The sequence below is a fragment of the Lissotriton vulgaris genome, chromosome 1_1, assembly GCF_964263255.1.
Source record: "Lissotriton vulgaris chromosome 1_1, aLisVul1.2, whole genome shotgun sequence".
Lineage (NCBI taxonomy): Eukaryota > Metazoa > Chordata > Amphibia > Caudata > Salamandridae > Lissotriton > Lissotriton vulgaris.
The window spans coordinates 1,157,985,913-1,158,006,250 of NC_141685.1; the positions used below are offsets into that span (position 1 = coordinate 1,157,985,913).

The 20,338-nt window shown below is 46.9% G+C and overlaps 1 protein-coding gene across 3 annotated transcripts in view; it reads right to left on the reverse strand.

Moving 5' to 3' along the window:
• The window catches only part of TROAP (trophinin associated protein), a 395,831-nt gene that overhangs the window by 289,211 nt on the left and 86,282 nt on the right, over positions 1 to 20,338 (reverse strand). For all 3 annotated transcript variants that reach the window (XM_086964115.1, XM_086964124.1, XM_086964108.1), the window contains 2 exons: positions 18,269 to 18,342; positions 17,404 to 17,558 (listed from right to left, as the gene is read on the reverse strand). In XM_086964115.1, coding sequence (XP_086820241.1) covers positions 17,404 to 17,558; positions 18,269 to 18,342 — 229 coding nt within the window. The remainder of the gene's footprint in view (positions 1 to 17,403; positions 17,559 to 18,268; positions 18,343 to 20,338) is intronic.

Genomic DNA, 20,338 nt, shown 5'->3' on the forward strand with positions numbered 1-20,338 from the left:
TCACACGAAATCCCACTCGAAGAGTAGGAATGAACACGAGACCGAACGCGAACAATACCGACGAGTGAGTAAAGCCTTTTGGCCTTAATAAAGTTGTTTTATCGATTCCGAACAGGAGACGTCGAAATCACATCCGAACCCAATGGCGGAAAAAAACAATCTGGGGATGGAGTCAATGTCCATGCGCACTGTAGTCCAGGGGAGGAGCCACCTATCTCGTGATACTTCGAAGACTCTTCCAGGACAACAAGGTGCAATCATCCGGACCCAACACTAGGCGGCGATCTATGCACTAGGTTCTTGCATAGTTTTTGTAGAATCCCGTGTGAATGGCTTGTTGTGTGCGTGTATTGAATGTGCCCGTTAACAGTTTGTATAAATAAACAACAAGGGTGTGTATTTGTGGGTACGGGGGGGGGGGGCGGGAGTAAGCGCTGTAGGGTCGTCATACACGTCAGAGCTTCACTAGCTGTGTAAATACATTCCCCATGGATTTATTGTATGCATGTCACTTAATCCCATATTAAAAACAAGCATTGGAAATGCAATAGGTCTCGCACCATTAGAGTTAGTGCTTTTAGAATTGTTTATGGGTTTTTTTTGTAAATGTTTAGCATTTTTGTTTCCTGTAGCCAATGCTAAAGTATTACAAATAAAAAAAGCCATAAACATTTCTAAAAGCTCTAACTGAAATGGTCTGAGAACTATTGCACTGTGTGAGGGTGAGTGAGGGTGAGGGTGAGTGAGGGTGAGGGTGAGTGAGGGTGAGGGTGAGTGAGGGTGAGGGTGAGTGAGGGTGAGGGTGAGGGTGAGTGAGGGTGAGGGTGAGGGTGAGGGTGAGTGAGGGTGAGGGTGAGAGTGAGGGTGAGTGAGGGTGAGTGTGAGTGAGGGTGAGTGAGGGTGAGTGAGTGAGGGTGAGTGAGGGTGAGTGAGGGTGAGTGTGAGTGAGTGTGAGTGAGGGTGAGTGAGGGTGAGTGAGGGTGAGTGAGGGTGAGTGAGGGTGAGTGAGGGTGAGTGAGGGTGAGTGAGGGTGAGGGGTTGAGGGTGAGTGAGGGTGAGTGAGGGTGAGTGAGGGTGAGGTGTTGAGGGTGAGGTGTTGAGGGTGAGGTGTTGAGGGTGAGGTGTTGAGGGTGAGGTGTTGAGGGTGAGGTGTTGAGGGTGAGGTGTTGAGGGTGAGGTGTTGAGGGTGAGGTGTTGAGGGTGAGGTGTTGAGGGTGAGGTGTTGAGGGTGAGGTGTTGAGGGTGAGTGAGGGTGAGTGAGGTGTTGAGGGTGAGTGAGGGTGAGTGAGGGTGAGGGGTTTTGGGTGAGTGAGGGTGAGGGGGAGTAGTTGAGGCTGAGTGAGGGTGAGTGAGGGTGAGTGAGGGGTTTAGGGTGAGGGGTTGAGGGTGAGGGGTTGAGGGTGAGGGGTTGAGGGTGAGGGGTTGAGGGTGAGTGAGTGAGGGTGAGGGGTTGAGGGTGAGTGAGGGTGAGGGGTTGAGGGTGAGTGAGGGTGAGTGAGGGTGAGGGGTTGAGGGTGAGTGAGGATGAGTGAGAGTGAGGGTGAGTGAGGGGTTGAGGGTGAGGGGTTGAGGGTGAGTGAGGGGTTGAGGGTGAGTGAGGGTGAGGGGTTGAGGGGGAGGGGTCGAGGGGGAGGGGTTGAGGGTGAGTGAGTGAGAGTGAGGGGTTGAGGGTGAGTGAGTGAGGGTGAGGGGTTGAGGGTGGGTGGGTGAGGGTTTGAGGGTGAGGGGTTGAGGGTGAGTGAGTGAGGGTGAGGGGTTGAGGGTGAGGGGTTGAGGGTGAGTGAGGTTGAGGGTGGTTGAGTGAGGATGAGTGAGAGTGAGGGTGAGGGAGGGGTTGAGGGTGAGTGAGTGAGGGTGAGGGATTGAGGGTGAGTGAGGGTGAGGGTGAGTGAGGGTGAGGGGTTGAGTGTGAGTGAGGATGAGTGAGGGTGAGAGGGGTTGAGGGTGAGGGGTTGAGGGTGAGTGAGGGGTTGAGGGTGAGTGAGGGTGAGGGTGAGGGGTTGAGGGGGAGGGGTCGAGGGGGAGGGGTTGAGGGTGAGTGAGGGTGAGTGAGGGAGGGTGAGGGGTTGAGGGTGAGTGAGTGAGGGTGAGGGGTTGAGGGTGGGTGAGTGAGGGTGAGGGTTTGAGGGTGAGGGGTTGAGGGTGAGTGAGGGTGAGGGGTTGAGGGTGAGTGAGGGTGAGTGAGGGTGAGTTTGAGGGGTTGAGGGTGAGTGAGGGTGAGGGGTTGAGGGTGAGTGAGGGTGAGGGTGAGGGGTTGAGGGTGAGTGAGGGTGAGGGGTTGAGGGTGAGGGGTTGAGGGTGAGGGGTTGAGGGTGAGGGGGTGAGGGGTTGAGGGTGAGGGGTTGAGGGTGAGGGGTTGAGGGTGAGTGAGTGAGGGTGGGTGAGGGGTTGAGGGTGAGGGGTTGAGGGTGAGTGAGTGAGGGTGAGTGAGGGTGAGGGGTTGAGGGTGAGGGGTTGAGGGTGAGTGAGGGTGAGGGGTTGAGGGTGAGTGAGGGTGAGGGGTTGAGGGTGAGTGAGGGTGAGGGGTTGAGGGTGAGTGAGAGTGAGGGTGAGTGAGGGGTTGAGGGTGAGTGAGGGGTTGAGGGTGAGTGATGGTCAGGGTGGGTGAGGGTGGGTGAGGGGTTGAGGGTGAGTGAGGGTGAGGGGTTGAGGGTGAGTGAGGGTGAGTGAGGGTGAGGGGTTGAGGGTGAGGGCTTGAGGGTGAGGGCTTGAGGGTGAGGGCTTGAGGGTGAGGGGTTGAGGGTGAGTGAGGGTGAGTGAGGGTGAGGGGTTGAGGGTGAGGGGTTGAGGGTGAGGGGTTGAGGGTGAGTGAGGGTGAGGGGTTGAGGGTGAGGGGTTGAGGGTGAGGGGTTGAGGGTGAGGGGTTGAGGGTGAGGGGTTGAGGGTGAGTGAGTGAGGGTGAGGGGTTGAGGGTGAGTGAGGGTGAGGGGTTGAGGGTGAGTGAGGGTGAGGGGTTGAGGGTGAGGGGTTGAGGGGGAGGGGTTGAGGGGGAGGGGTTGAGGGGGAGGGGTTGAGGGTGAGGGTGAGTGAGGGTGAGTGGGTTTCTGAGCTGCAAGACGTACCATCAAGCTCAGCAGTAAGACCTTACAGAAAAAAAGGTTTTCCCTGCCAAATTGCAAACACATGATCGGCCATGCTACAGTATAAAACTGCACTAAATACTTTTAAATATACACATGATTAAACAAAGGTGTGTCCAAAAACATCCTTCAATCACAAACGAGGTAATGGATATAAAGATGTACCTATATTTTATGCTAGAGGGGCGTGATATTTCAATCACCTTCTGAAGTCATAAAAGTTTCAAAGAAATTTGAAAAACATGGAATCCAAATTCAGATTGTTCCTCACGTAGAGAACACAAGGTTGAAATTTCACTTGCGAAATATATAGGACGTGAGCGAGCTGATAATATCTGACAATATAATTTCTCAACCTCTGTAAACAACAGTATACAGGTAGATCTAGAATGAGTCAGCAGAGAGGCCCGCGGCCAGGATGATTAATTATACACTCATGCTCAGCCGTTCCCTTGGTATCCGGTTTTCTGCTTACAGTAGATAACACAGGTGTCATTTCCATGAAATGTTCTCTTATTTACTTCAAGCACAAGAATAAAAAAAAAATCACAACGCGCCTCAAATGAGGCGTCACAGATATGCACACATTAAACAGGTTTGCATCATTCAAAAATCTAACTCTTGCATACAACCCTCTTCGAACCCTAGGGTGGTGAACGAGATCCCCTGCTAACCTAAACCAGTCAGAAATCTGGCTGCTTTTATTTTTGGAAAAATGCTCATTCACTAAAGTGCGAAGAAGGCAGTGGGAAGGGGAAAAGCATCATGGCGGTCGCAGGCTGTAAACATGGGCACGGTGGACACAAAACATTCCAGAGCCTGGCGGGCGCACTTCGCTTTTGTAAAATGCTTACCGGATTAGGAGAAAGTTTGGGATAAGCGCTGCTGAGGAGGGGCATACCCAATTGCAGTTCACCCACCAAAAGGTGTTTAACTTCAGGCGAGTTCTTCTGAATTGGGTGGAGATGTTATTCCAAATTGTTGAATATAGAGAACACGTCAGAACGTGGCAAGATATTTCTGAATGTGCCTGTAGTGGAAGTTCTTTTTCCTCCAAGTCCCAGTCCATGGTGGAATGTGGTTGAAAAAAAGAGAAAGCAGGGTAACCTGACCCAGGAGGGGGGAGGAGGGAGGAGAAATGCGTCTCGGCCGGAGCAGGGGGCGGAGCAGGGAGAGCGGGCTTTAGCACGGCGTCAGTGTTGGCATTGATGGGGGGTAGGGGGGAAGTGGGGATTTAAAAAAAAAATGCGACACGGCGGGCAGGGGAGGGGGCGGAGCGGGTAAAATAAACAAACAAGACGGAGGGAAGAGAGGGGAGGGGGGAGGAGAAATGCGACACGGCGGGAAGGGGAGGGGGTGGAGCGGGTAAAATAAACAAACAAGACGGAGGGAAGAGAGGAGAGGGGGGAGGAGAAATGCGACACGGCGGGAAGGGGAGGGGGCGGAGCGGGTAAAACAAGACGGACGTGCACGCGCTTTTAAGCTCAATGCGCATGCGCATTGAGCTTAAAAGTCACGGGCACTGCAAGGAATCGCCACGATTCCTTGCAGTGGATAAAGAGTGGATAAGCCCCCATAGTCTCGCTTGCTCGATGCGCATGCGCATCGACAGGCGAGACCTAATGACGCACGGGGGCACAAGGCGCTTGTAAATAAGCCCCTAAGAGTATCAGATGTTGGCTCTTAGATAGGTATGAAACTCGGATGAGCCCAGGATCACACAACGTAGTCACAAGAGATTAGAACCCAGATTGAAATTCATTTAGCCGCATTCATTTCCCTTCTGAGGTGAATTGCACAGCTGCACGTGTATTTATTGTATTGAGAGAAGGTACATTTACACGCACATGGGGTAGTGTTAGTGTGTCTGATGCGTATATTGTGCGTGGGGTGATTTCACTATCAGACACCTCCCTGCAGGATCCCAAGCGCCCCCCGCACAATCTCGGCATCTTAGATCTTTTTGTCTTTCTGAAGGGATATCGGTGACACAGCTATTCTGTCCCGAAAGGCTTGTGGTACCATCAAAAGCCGACATTAACCCCCCCCCCCGCCCCTCCACGCAAAACAAAGGAGTCTAATGGCTGCACCGCGAGCGGAGTGTGCGCACGAATGGATCACAACAAAGCCACGGTGCGAGTGTGTGCGTGCAGGGAATCCAGCCTTACTACGGGGTAGAGCCGATCTCAGCTGTGGGGCACCAAGGGCTGTCAATAGAAGTCCAGAGGCCAGCATCGAGGTAAGATAATCGTGCCTATAGTTAACTGGTAGTGACTCCGTATGAAGGGCCAAGAGAAAGCCCCCCCCCCCCCCGCCCATCCTGCAACCAGGGAGGTCAGCCAAATAGCTCCTATTTGCGGTACCAGAGATTATGGCATTGGCCCCCAGGGAAGCGTCACCACCCCACATTAGGAACTGCGCCCCAACGAATTCAGCATGGCGGCTTCTGGGGCCAGCTGCTGCTGAACCCTCCACTGCCCTCAACACAAATCGCAAAGGCGATCTAATCTTAGCGAGAGACAGCCTCGGGGGGGGGGCTACCTGCCGCCGCTTACAGGTGCACAGCAATGTTAGCGAGCCCCCTTGTCGTCTATGTGGGGAGGGTGGTGTACATTCTGGATTCATTCAGCTCCAAGAATATTCTATTATCCCAAGACAATTCTGGCCTTGCCCTGAGGCAGTGGCGTTTGCTTTGCATTTAGAGGAGTGACGTCGGTGTTTCGCCACTGGGTGAATGCTTGGAATGGTCAGCTTGCTATGTCGGTGTCTGTGAACCGGAGTTCATTTCATTGGCATGGTACAGGCTGCGTATCCTAGCCTCCTTGCCTGCCCGGTGCTACAGTCCGGACGCCCGCCTAGCACCGTAGCCCGGAGCGGAATGGACGCGCAAGAGTGGGAAGAAATAGCGGGAGTGGGAAGCAGGACCGAGGAGAACCCGCCTGCACCGCCACGGCCCACCCCGCAAAACGACTGCTGCTTAATTGTTTGGCTGCAATAATCCCCCCCCGCACTGGAGATCTGTTGCATAATGGTAATGAGCTTCTTCTCCGACTGAGCACCAGGAGAAGGCCCGTGAGTCATACGGGGATGCTGCAGCTGGGCTCTCTCCAAACAAGGCCATGGGCAGCGCTGGACAGAGGAACGGAGTACTATAATAGAGGGGGCACAAGAGCCTGAAATATGATATTTTGTAAGTAGAGAAAAAACAGGTGCCAGGTGTTATTTCTGCAGCTTTGTGTAATTTTTTCTCTCGCCGGAGAGAAGGGAAACAAACAAAAAACAAGTTACGGGCTTCACTTCTTCCCCTGCCTGGAGCTCTTAAATCCCCGCGGGAGGGAGGGGGCAGTCGGGGAGGTTTTTGGGAAAGCCCTTGCACACTGTGAGAACTTGGAAGCCACGCACGGGCAGCCGGCGACGGTGTGAGCATGGATGCTGCGAGGAGGGAGGGGGTGGGGAGAGCAGAGAAAGCGGGTATCAGTGCGCTTCCCGCTGCGCGGGCTGGCTTCAGAGCATAGCTTCTGTAAATCACGCTGTTTTAATTGATTACACTCTGAAAGTACATTAACTCTCCTCGGGGCTCAGAAAACACTTGCTCGACTGTTTGTAACACAGGGAGCTGCTCACAGGAGCTCTTCCCGGATTAGAGCCTGCGAGGAGGGCGAGCGCCGCAAAGATAAAGACCATTCACTGAAGAATGCGCAAAATCAGCAATATAAGCGCCGTGTGACAGGAACACCAATGCCCCTTTTTACAACTACCGGCCAGGATCAGGAGAGCCCAGAAAAAGCGCTGTGTGAGCCTCTTTACCGGGAGAGCAAAACAACCACTCTAGACAAGAGAGGAGCGCTCCACACGACCATGTTTCTCCGAGGCAAGGCGGAAATGCCTCGGAGAAACACACGGCCATTTTCGGATTCGGGGGTGTGTTTTGCTGTCCTGAGTGACGGACGACGTCACTGTCTAAAGAACAGCAAAACTTACGCACCCAAATCAGAAAAAGACGGAGCTTCTTTGGTGGGACGGCTCTCTCCTCCAATGGCTGGCCTCCGTTTAGGAAGCCAGCCAATGGAGGAGAGACAAAAAGAGAGGCGGGATAAAGCAGCCACTCTAAGAAACATTAAATCTCGGACTTCCGGCAGACCGGATATTACCTCGACCTAAAAAGGGCGGGCTCTGAAAAGTATTCTACTCTATTTTGGGACTTAATAAATAAACTCACTAGAAGGGGAACAGAGTCTGTCCCAAATCATATAACCGAACAGCAATGGTATTCCCATTTTTTTACACCTCTATTGCTGCGAGGCTGATTCAGAGGAACCATTAGATGCCGAATCAGAATCAGAATTAAATCATATAAGTTTTAAATCCGCAGATCCTATTACACTTCTAGAGGTCCAATCGGCCATTAAAAATATAGCGCCCGGGAAGGCCGCTGGCCCGGATGGCCTGCCAGGCGATTTACTCCTACATGACCCCATCCTATGGGCTAATTTTATCCTTTTGATGAACCATCTCGTCCAGGGCCACCCAGTCTCAGAGTCATGGGAAGGGGCAGAAGTGGTCACAATATATAAGAAGGGGGCCAAAGAGGACCTGCCAACTACAGACCTATAAGTCTGATTGATGTAATTCAGAAGGTGGTTGGCAGGGTCCTCATCTCTAGAATGGTGACCTGGTTAGAGGAGGGAAACATCCTGACGCACATACAAGCTGGATTCAGGCGGAAGGTGGGTACGATGGACAAGGTTTTCAGATTTGCTGCGACATACTGGAAAACCGTGTCCATCGGGAAAGGCTCATTATATCTGGCCTTTATAGATCTGAAAACCGCCTTCGACCTTGTGCCCCGTGCCAAACTTTGGGAAGTGCTTCAAGATATGGGTCTCCCACGATACCTCCTAGAGTTGATAAAAAGATTACATGAGGGCACCTACTCAAGAATTAGATGGGGGGGGGGGGGGGGGGGTCAGAGCGAATTGACTAAGAGGATACCAGTGAACAGGGGGGTCCGTCAGGGTTGTGCGATGGCCCAGACTTTGTTCTCTCTCTTTGTAAATGGGGTGGCAGACCATTTGAGAGAGGACCCAGACGATGCCCCAACCCTGGCGGGTGAAAAGATACCGACACTCCTCTTCGCGGACGATACCCTCTTGATGTCCAAAACCCCCTCTGGTCTTCAGAAACTTCTAGACAGGTTTAATCTGTTCTGTGAAGAACGTTGACTAATCATCAACACAACTAAAACAAAACTGATGGTGTTATCCCAGACCAAAAAACCTAGGAAGATCAATGTTGCCCTCAATGGATCTAGGCTAGAGGAGGTGGATGCTTTTGACTACTTGGGAGTAAGGGTCAATTATCGAATGAAATGGGACACCCATGTGGCTAAAATGCTTTTAAATCTTAAAAGAGTGTCAGGGGCCATTTCAAGAGATCATCAAGCCTCTTACAGTAGACCTATCGCCCCTGCTTTAGCCGTCTACGATGGGAAGGCATTGGCCACTGCAGTCTACGGGTCGGAATTATGGGGTTTCGACAAGACTGCAGAGCTAGTTAAAGCGGAGAATACGTTTTTAAGAGACTTAGTTGGTCTCCCACTCTCTACCCCCTTAAAACCACTTCTTCACGACATGGGTCGACGATCAATCAAAGACATAGTTTAGCTCCGTCCATTACTATATTAGGTGCGTCTAAGAAGGACCCTGGAGGTGGCAAGCTATGCAGCAGTCTTTGACGAGCGAATTAATTTGAATAGTTCAAAGAAGATCGTATGGCTGAATAAATTGAGGGAGTTGGTCAACAAACTGGGGTTGAGTGAAGCGTGGCTATCCCAGTCCCCCCCACTCCCCGAAAGAAACGGATAAGAAAATCTACTGGGAATGGGTGCAGGACAAGGATCTAAAAGACACTAGGTGGGGCACTTTAACTGACCAGTTCCTAGAGCACAAACCGGTGAAGAAGCTGGAACCCTTTCTAGATTTTATTAAAATACCTAGAGACAGAACTCTAAAATTGAGGTACGGGACACTTCCCTTGAATGAATTTACTAAACGCTGGAAATCCCCCTTGTCCCACCAAGCTACTTGTCCGGGATGTGCAAACCCCACCAAGTCCTTAGCACACTTCCAGTTTGCTTGTAGTGCCTATAGGGGGTCAGGAAAAGATGGTTAAAACCTGTATGTAGGGAATTAGGAGTGAGGCACTGCACGATGGTCTTCCGAATTTTGAGAACGGACACAACATCTATGACTTTCATTTGCGGAGTAGCTATGTATTTGGGGAGAGCCTGGCAGATACGCTTAAAGCTTATGCAATCGAAAACGGGCTAGAAAACTAAGATAATTAATCTGGCTGTTTATGAAAAGATTATCACTGCACTTTATGTCTTATGGCCTTTTAAATGTATATACTGATTTTTTATTTTAACATATTTATTTTTTATTTTCCCTGTATTATGAAATACGACCAATATGAATTTTCTTTTATGATGAAATTGTATCTACTTTTATGATAAAAAACGTTATCGAATAAAGTATTACAGCATTGGTCAGAATGTAGCATGCCGATTGCGTATGTGCCGATAAAGACTCGCAAATCCTTTATAACCGTTCTGGCGCCAGCCGAGCGCTGGGGCCATAACCAAATAAATCTTGTCCTAGTAGTTGTGGGACCGCATTTGTCCGTAGGGACGCCTGCGGGTAGATAACCGAATGCTGTCTAACAGTGGTATCTGAACTAGGCTGGCTACACTGAAGTCAGGTATCTGGTGGTCCTCAAAGCTATGATATCTGTAACAGGTTTCACAGTTTATTCCAAATTCGTAAACCTGGATGCCCATTCCTGGCCACCAGTACATCTCTTCTAACCCTATAAGAGATTTCAAGAGCCCTTGATGTGTCAGACCCTCTCCCATATGTGCTTCTTGAACCAAGTAAGCTCTCCGCTTCCTGTTTGGAATTGCTCTGTCCCCCACTCCAGGGATTCGAGCAAAAGGAACGGAGTTTGCATCAATTATGTATGTATAAGTGAGTGGATAGTTTAGAGGTAACGCTGCATGATTGCCATCCATTGAGGCTTTTACTGCTAATAGCGTTTCACCATCTATTACTCGTTTTGACGGGCGATTGTAGCTACGGAAGCCATTTGCACAGCTGCCTTCGCGGCTTAATCAGCCATTGAATTCCCTGCAACGTGAACGCCATCACGCTGATGACTCAGTGTATGTATCAGGGGAGTCTTTTCTAGTTCTTTCTGTAAAAGAACTACCTGTTCCCAAAGCAGTTTATGCTGGATTGTGCCACCTTTTGAATTTTTGAACCCGTTTTAACCCAGTTCTGCAAATTTTCGTTGTAAGATTCAACGCAGAAATACGAATCGCACACTATAAGTGTGGGAATTCGCGATCGGTATTTTCAGGCGCCTGTAGTTCAGCTCACTGAGCTGTACAGTCTCCGTGTGATTGAGTTTTGGTGACCATAGGTCTGAATTTGTCATCGCCCCAGCGACCTTTAACAATCGCGCACGCAGCACTAAAGGCTTGTTTACCCCCAATTGCGGGCTGTGCTGATCGTCTGTATATATTATACATCCGTAATGTTCAAGAGGCAGAATTTCGGTCGGCAGAGGACATTCGTGTTCGTATTGGAGAAATTCTTGTGTTTTCAAGCTGGGGTCAAAAACGTATCCAACGTCTGTTGCAGCAAGAGAGTTAACCCATTGTATCCATCTCGGATGTAGAGCTTTAGCATTTGGGATGCTTGCTTTTGTAACTTCCTCTAAGGCAGATACAGGTGTAACTATCATTATGCATTTACCCTGCGCGAGAGCTCTCTCTTTTGCTACTGCAGTTTGAACCGCTGTCAGAATTTTCTCAGTAGAAGTGAACTTCATTTCAGCTTGTGTGTACAAGTGTGATTTGTATGCTATTGGTACAGTTTCGCCTTCATTAAAGGTCAGGTACGTGAATCCGCATCTCCCAGGGATGATTCGGATCACAAGATTGCGCACGTTTTCGCGTGTCTGTAACTGTGTTTTAGTTAACATGTCTGTTTGGACTGAAGGCAGAATTACTGTGTGCGTTTGAGTCCAATTTGTTGGTTTGAAATCAGGTTTGATTAGTTCGTAGAGAGGTTTAACCCTTTCTGCGTAATTCAGAACGTAAGTTCTCCCAAAATTCAGGAAACCCAGAATGGACGGAAAGTTTTTCAGCGTTTTTGGAGCTTGGAGCAGCGCACATTTCTCTAGAAAGCTTTCTGCCAGGCTTTTGCCTTCACTTGATAACTCGTATCCTAGAAATAGGACGTTGAGGTGGGCAATTCGTGATTTCTTGAAATTGAATTTATACCCTTCAGATGCGAACCCAAGTATTATGGTGTTCACTCATTTTAAGTGTATGTCCAAGTCGTCATCTGTAAGATAGAGGTCATCGACATCAGATAATGCCTCATCATCGTACGTTTGTAGTAACTCTGTTACCCTGGCTGAAAATAACCCTGGACTATTCTTGAATCCTTGGGGGAGACGGCACAATTGTCGCTGTGTCCCCATTATTGAGAAAGCGGTCAGATGCTTGCTTTCAGGTGCAATGTTTTGACAGAAAAACCCATTTGAAATATCTAATGTGGTTTTATAATTTTTGCGCATGATGTTATTCATTAGTACTGCACTATGTGCATTTTGTACTGCAAATGATTTTCAAAAAGAGTTTAAGTGTCTGTAATCCAATACTAGACGATATGAATTGTCTGGTTTGGAGACATGAAACAAAGGATTGTTCATTGACTAGGTGCATGTTTCAATCACCCCTTGGTATTCAAGTTGATTTAAAATCTCCCCAACTTGTTTTTTTAGCTTCTTGCTTAACTGGGTACTGCCTTTGTGCAGTAGGTTGATTTTTTAACTGGATTTTATATAAATGCTGGAGCTTGGGCCACAGCCCACTTTTTGGCATATGTGTATTTTTTGTGAATTGGAATATGATTTGAGAAGGCTGGCATAATTATCTCTTCGCCATGTGGGCACTACATGACAAATTCAGGTGGCCAGTCTTGTTCAGCTAGAAGAATGTCATAGCTCTTAGAAAGCTTCTCCAAAAAGAGTGCTCTTATTTTTCTAGTAACGTCCCCCTCCATCCGGAGTGTTACTTCATATAACTTGTGGGGTACACTAACCCTGGTGTCGGCAGTTTCAACTTGAATGCATTCATTCAAGTCCACTGTCTCCAGATGATCCTTCAGGATCCTGCGAACTATGGTGACTTCTGCTGCGCTGTCTAGCATTGTTTGAGCCCACTCCCCGTTCTTAAGTTGTGTCTGATTTCTATGCTTGCTACCTTCTTTTTAAGAAATTTAGCTTTTTTGCTTTGGTGAACAGGTTCTTTGTCTTTGGACTTGACGCATTCTTCCTTGTGTTCTGACCGCCCTCTTCTTTCAGATTTCTGCAAGGAAGTCTGAAAAGATCGAGAGGGACGTGTATCATTATCTTGATATGTCAGGTTTTTTCAAATTATACCCATTCCTATGGTTATACCTTTTTTCAGAGGGCTCCCTCTAGGGAGACCTATCTCCCCTTTGGGGAGATCTTCCTCTGGACTGAGAATGTTTCTCTCTAGGAAGAGTCGGTTTAGTATTTTCCCACTTCTTTTTAGGAGTAGTGAGATTATTTTTAATAAACACCTTTTCAGGATTTTCTGATAATTCAGGTTTTACTGGTTTCCCACCCAAACTATCTCTTCCTAATTCTTCAGATGATTTTTCAATAATTCTAGCAAGCTCATATGGTTAATCTCTTATAGCTGTTTCTTTTAACTTTTGGCGGATTGCCACTGATTCTGCTTCACCTTTAATGTTAGCTAATAATATAGCTGAAAACCTGTTTGAAATCTTTCAGTAATTTCATACTTAGATTTAAGGCCGGTTCTGGACTGTATTCATTTTGAATCTGCCTCAGAACGTCTGGTATTACCGCAATGGACAGTACACCATGTGTTTTTGTGTAGATTGAAGCAAAGACTGTACCCCAAGTATCACAGTCCTCCACATGTGGTGGTATCCCCATTGGTAAACAGATTGTCAGAATTCTGTGTTTCTCATGAGGTGTACTATCAGGAAATACTGCCTCTATCTTGAGTAATTTTTTGAGCTAACCAGAACGGAATTTGTTCCCTCTTTGCGGGCAATTTACCAATGACTGATTGTATAGTCTGTGGTGTAATTTTGTTTGTGTTCCCCTGGTAAGGGGTGTGCTGTGGAATCCTTACAGCTGGTTGGACTGTTAAAGTCCGCATGACATATTGAACCAATTGTCTGTGTATTTTAATTAACTGTTTCAGCTGAGCTAACAGTTCTGGACCTGTCATTCCGTTAATGTCAGGGTGTGGTGTATAGCTGGCTAGTACTGGCCATGTATCTCCTGGTCTACCTAGTGGACCGAGCCTGGTAATGTGATTTTGAGTTTGTAGGGCGGCTTTAAACCAGAGCTGATGCTCCTGGTAAGTTAATGGAATTTCAATGTCCTCGAAAGGAACATATTCCGCTGGAGGTTCCTATAATTTGTAGTAGTGGAACTCGTGTGTTACCTCATTTGCTGCAGGAAATAGAATCCATGAATAGAATACCTCTGTTTGCCGATATTCATGTGCCTCTATAACAAAGATTACTTTACCACCTCTTGATGATACCCCATTTTCTATAAGTTTTATAGTTCTGGTTTTTCTTACATTTACCGGGATGATTATCGCATCCGCGTCATTTTGTTGGAGATTTGTGTCATCTAAGACTGCTTGAGCTGCTATTCTAGCTCTCTCCCTTTCATCGTCACTTTCCGACATTTTGTCGACTGAAAGTTTTTGCAGAGCAAAGTTTCAAGGAAACAAAGATCAGGTGCACAATATTTTAGAACACTGTATCCTTCAACGTTGAACAAACCAAAAACTAATACATAGGATTTTCTTCCTACTTAGTTTTGGCGAATATTAACCTTCTACCCACTCCAGACGTCTATTGGAGTATTTTACGGGAACTGTGTGAAAAGCACGACTGAGTTACTCTAGTATCTAGCGTTAAATTATCGCCTTACCAAACGTTGGGCGCCATGTAGTGTAGTTCCTATATTCCCAATAGGCTCTGCGCATTGGAATAATATATACTGTAGTTTAGACGTAGGACTGAGGTATACTAGGTCTCTACCGAATATATTAAACTTAATAGTGAGTGCCAGCTAGCTCAGAGATCACTAGAAAGTTTCTCGAATTCACAAGAAGGGATTAGTTTCTGATAACCGCATAAACATGACAACTTTGTTTCCCAAGAATAAGAAATCAAATCTCTAGAGTCGCGGAAACAATAGATAACTATTTTACTCAGTCAATCGGGCTTGCTTCGTTTCGCCAGAGATGTAGAGAAATAGAGAGACAGGCGTTTTCAATAAAAGTATTTATGGAACAGTCTTCTTTCTCAAGCATTGGAAATGAACTGCTACAATTGTAATACTGGTTATAAAGCACAAGGCATATAATACACACAGTATTATAAAGTAGTACTGTAAAAGCATGATATGGTTTCTAAGCCATAAAAGTGCATAAAATGTATAAAATACATACAGTAATAAATAATGACTAAAAGCACTCAACTGGTGCTTCTAAAATACGCCTACCCCGGTGTACCTAACCTAAGTCTAGTACAAGGGAAGAAGTAAGTGAGGAGTAGCTTAAGTTTAGTAGTTTTCTGCCAGGAATCTATTCCATGAATTCTTTAAGAGGTCTAATCAGCTCCGTACCTTGGTTTTAGAATGAAGGAGGTCTTGTATCTCTCTCTCAGGACTCGATTTCCCAGATACCCGCAAGGGTAAGCTGGGAACACTGGAGCTGGATTTCTCGGCAAGAGAAAAGACAGCGTCTCTCTTAGTGCGTCAGTTGGAGGGTCGGCTTCCTTCGGCACTTGCTGCTGCAGGGAGTCAGGCAAGTAGATAGTCGATCTGCTCCAAACCACCGTGGGTTTAACTGGGCAAACCTGGGCATATTTACACTTTGAAGGTGCCGAGTGTGACGCATGTTTGGACTTAATAAAGTCACTCAAAGGCTAATTTCTTGGAAAACGCCAGGAGTTCTTGGAGAACTTAATATTCAAGCAGAGGGAAGTCCCTAGCTGCTGAAGGCAGGTTTTTCCAAGAAATCGTTATGATTCTCGGAACTTCGTGGTCGTAGCCATGCCGTATTTGGGCTGCAAGGCACAGGCCAAATATGGTAGTGATTTCTTATGCCTATATAAGGATATGATTCAGGAAAGTTGCACTAGGGTCCTAGATTCATTTACAACAGTAGAGAGTAGTAGTGAGTAGTAGTAGTGAGTAGTAGAGAGTGAATGTAGAGAGTGAGTAGAGTAGTAGAGAGTAGTAGAAGTGAGTAGAGAGTAGTAGAGAGTGAGCAGTAGAGTGAGTAGTATAGAATAGTAGTAGAGAGTGAGTAGTAGAGTGAGTAGTAGAGAGTAGAAGAGTGAGTAGTAGAGAGTAGAAGAATGAGTAGTAGAGAGTAGAAGAGTGAGTAGTAGAGAGTAGAAGAGTGAGTAGTATAGAGTGAGTAGTAGAGTGCGTAGTAGGGAATCTCCCAAGACAGGCACAAGCACCTCTGCCCCACCCCCACCTCAGCCCCAAAGACCATGTGTGTACTCCGGCTGACACTTTTCTAAATGCCAGTGGTTTTAAAACTTCTCAGTTAAGCACCTGGTAACTCTAGGTCCAGGCAGACATTTCCCCATTTCGGCAGAAAAAAAACTTGTAAAATAGCTAGACTTCCAGGGGAGATACCAGGTGGTAATATAGATTAGGCACCCCGGTATATCCGCACCAAAGTCAGTCCCAGTCATAATGAGTGCCTTTGGGGCAGTCACTTTATCAAGCATTAATAATATCTGTGATCTACGAGATACACATGGCCCAGCAGCACCTGCTGAGCCTCCTGTGCTGTCTTAAGTGCCTTGCACATTTCTAAACAAGCGAGGGGCGCGCATGCTGTACCCCTGGGATGCAAGCAGGCGGTCATAGCCTGCCAAAAACAAATAGTGGAACCTTCCAAGTATGTCCGAATTTCACGCATTTCATTTAAATTAGGCCAAACTGCAAAGTTTTCCGTTCCGTAGCATCCGAAAGTCTGCAACATTATATATTATTGTAATCAACCAGGTCTTTTATGTACGTGCTACCTTTGAGAGTCAGAGCACTGAGCAGGAGGCCTTCTCATCACAGCTCCGAGTTCATGCCTCTTGCCTGTCAGACCTTAGAGCCCAGCAGGAATCCTGCATGTGAGGGCTAAGAATGCCCCCTGCAGCATGTCAGCAGCATGTCAGCAGGACTGTAGCAGGTCAGATCTTAGATCTCAGCAAGACTTCTATATGCCATTCACCTGCACGTCACCAGCACTTTAGAACGAGGTGGCCAGATAATGCCTTCAACTGCAGAAAGGGATCTATGAAAAACCACAATAATATAACAATAATATAACTCCACAAGGCCCCAGTGGATTCTTTGCAGTCTCTCATGTGTTTTTGTAGACATCGCAGTATTCCAAGATGCCAATTCCCATGGATCTATGGAACTCAACTGTTCTACGAATGCTCAGTACCGAAGAGATATCAAAGGAAGCAGCAAAAACATTTAACTCTGAGACAAGCTGGCGCGCAGTGCACGCGCATGGCGGAGTGCTTTCACTTTAAACTGCGTTTAAAGTGAAAGCACGGCGTGAAAGCATGCGTGTTCAACAAGATGCCGGCAGACTGTCCACTGTCCTTACATGCACGCGCATGCGGTTAAGTTTGGACAAATGGCAAGAGCAGCCATCTTTGTCCATCCCTGCGCGTGCATGTAAGGCTTTAGGAGATTCGATTGCAAAAGGTCATCTCTGGCGAGAGCAGCGCATGAGCTGCTTTCGCCAGGCGAGACCTAAAAATGAATGCTCAGCACGCATTTGTGGTAGTATGCTCTGCAACGGTTCTGCATTTGCCATTCATGAGGTCAATGTTTGGAAGTACTCCGTTCAAAGGACCTGCTGGATGCACAAACTTGGGTTTGGGGCGAAGAGGGCTTGCATATCTAAAGGAAGATGGTAATCGTTGGAGAACTCACCATACTGAAAAGCACATGCCGTGAAAGTCCAACAAAAGGACAGAGTACAGCCCAGGAGAGCGGACTTGTAGTCCCGGAGTGAAGAGTGAAGAGTGAAACTTGAAAACGTACAGTCCGCAACCAACGTACAGAAATATAGACATGGCACATTATGACTCCTAGGAGGGAAGAGTGCTCCTACACATTCATTTTCTGATCTCAAACTTACCCATCAGCGGCACTCTGTGGTGCAGTCGGAGTTGCCTTTGCAGATGTTGCTGTGCTCCGGTTGGTTGGCTTAGCACCATTTGTAGCCTGGTTACCAGACGGTCTTCCCTCTGTGACCTGCAATGTGCCATCCGTTCTGTGCAATTGTGTTTTCACCTACGGCACAAAATAGGGGTGAGGTAGGATTGTAAAGTCCTCTCATAATGTCAAGTGAAGAATCAGAGAGTTGCAATATATGAAGACCTTGAGCACTGCCCCAGCAGTATTTTACAACTAGACTACAGATTGGTCTCTTTCCATTACTCCATTGCCACACCCTCTGCTTAGCAGCACTATAATGACAATAATGATCAACTGATAGACTGCATGAGTTAACTCAAAAGCATACCCCAAATAGGCATGAAATACATGCTATCTATTTCCTCCGCCAACCTTCTAGCAAATAACAGAGCTGCCCTGAAGTGCTTTACTCCCACCAGGACTTACATAGACACCTGGTCAATGGGGTCTACTACTGAACCCACTCTACTGCCTGCACACCAATCTAGGAGAGATACTAAAACAAATAGGAACAGAAATACCAGAGACTATTAATTAGGGAAAGACACTGGGGATGTCGGTGTGTCAATAGCATACAAATAAGAAATTAACAAAGGTTTGGCCTTCAAAAGACGCTACATAATGAGCATAAAGAACCAACCACTCTAGGCCATGAAAACCAAACACCTGTCTCCTGAGGAGACAGGTCACTCTCACTGGAATTAGGTTTGGCCTTCAAAAGACGCTACATAATGAGCATAAAGAACCAACCACTCTAGGCCATGAAAACCAAACCCCTGTCTACGGAGGAGACATGTCACACTCACTGCAATGGGCTCCAAATCCTGCGGCACAACAGAAAGGGAGGAGAGTCCTCGTCCTGGCCCTCTTCTCTCAGCACCTACATAAGCAGTGGAAGAGGAAAAGTGGTTACACGTCACTGAGAACTAATGATCAATAACAACGCAGTTGGTTATGTAAGATGTATTCCAGGGCTTGTTTCCGCATGTCTCAGGAGGCACCTAGAAGATGAAAGTGTTTGATACGTTATGAAATTTAGTGCTGAAACAAAACAAATTAAAAATAATAGAAAGCAGAGCCGCTCGTCTTTAAACATGAAAGAGCAAGGCCATCCTTTTTGGAAAGCAGACATGTCACACTTGACAGAGTGAGGGCAAATGTACCCCAGGAAAGGAGAAGCAGGGCTCTACCATGATCAAAGATGCGGAAGTCAGGTTAACAGCACAGTAATCTGAAAACAGCAGAACCTTCTAAAGGATGCAAAAAGTAAGACCAGAATTTATAAGGATACAGATAGTAGGGCCGCCCTGTGTAAGGTGATCGGGTGTGTGAAGAGAAGCCAGGACAGTTAAGAAAATACAAAAGCCATCAATTATATAGACTTCTACAGAGGCCTGCGGAAGCCTGGCAGCCTCCTTCACAGCCACTGATTCCGATCATCATTCCATGGCATAGGCCCTTACCGCAGCTCCCAGGTTTATCATAAGCAGGTGCTAAACAATTAGCAGCACCTGACCTTGAAAATTACATGTGGAAGTAAATGTGTTCCCAAAAAACCCAACCATGGGGACAGAGCACGAGAACTTCAGCGAAGAGCGGGCATTAGGGACAACTTTACACCAAAATTCCACCTCATTACATTCTAGGTAAAGGATGAAATGTTGATCCCTCTGTATGGTACCCCACTCTCAGAACGAGCCACTGTTATGGAAGCATATCCAATGCGGCCATTACAATCTCCCACAGAAAAATCATTAAACCCCACATATTTATGGAGGGAAATAAAGATTGTTTTTATAGCAGGCCTAGTCGTCCATTTCCTTGAAGGGACAGTAATATTTCTTTTCATTTGGAAGGTTATGGTACCTTTGATTCAAGAACTCAACTGTGCCTGCTAGGAAGCCAGCTCTTCAGAAGAGAATGTGAAAAAGATATTACCAAGGTTGCTTTAGGTGATGTTCAAGCACGAGGAGCTACACTTCAGAAGTTAGAAGAATGTCAGTCTAACGGGAACCCGGTAGGCAACAGGAAAGGAGAACCAGAACTGCCATTTCCTTAAACAGATTTTAGAAATAAAAGAGGAAGATCACGGATGACAGCACCTGTTTGGTGTTCCGTGGGTCAACACCATTCACTGCTGCAGATAGTCTTTCTCCAGGGATATAAATGGAAGAAGAAAACAGAAAGAAATTCTACTGGAGGGAACCAGACAGATTTCAAATTAACAGAGATCCAACTGTTACCTAATAATTTTCTTTCTCACCTAAAAGACCTGGTAACCTCCAGAGTCCCAAAAATCTGTTCAACTGCAGAAGAGTGGAATGACAAGGACAAGGAGAGAGGAAAGACTATGAATCTGCTTTAGAAGTCTGGAACAACTATGGCCTATCAAATGTCTGGGCATGTCTTGTGCAAGATAATCGTAGAGCAGACATAAAACAGCAGCCGTAACCAATTCAGGGACACTACATTGGCCACGTTTTGCCATTGATAAACAAGCATTGAAAATACAATAGGTTTCACCCTAGCTTAAGTTAAACCAATTCTGTTTCTAATTAAGTGGCTTTTAGCTTTGCTCTTATTAGTGTCTTTCAAACTTTCATGTACATAACATGTGTATGTGTGTATATATATATATATATATATATATATATATAAATATCTTGAACACCTTCCCCGGCTGGGAAAGAGATGAGTCGCACAAGGTCACGTTTGCATTGAAGTATTTATTCAAGACGGGATTACAGCTATTTATCCCAATGCATTTCGGCACAGTAACTCGGCCTTCTTCGGGGGGAATGATCTTGGACATCGATGATTTCCGCCTTGTTTAACTGCCAGGTGATTGCTCAGTCTTTTTAATTAATTCCCTCTGG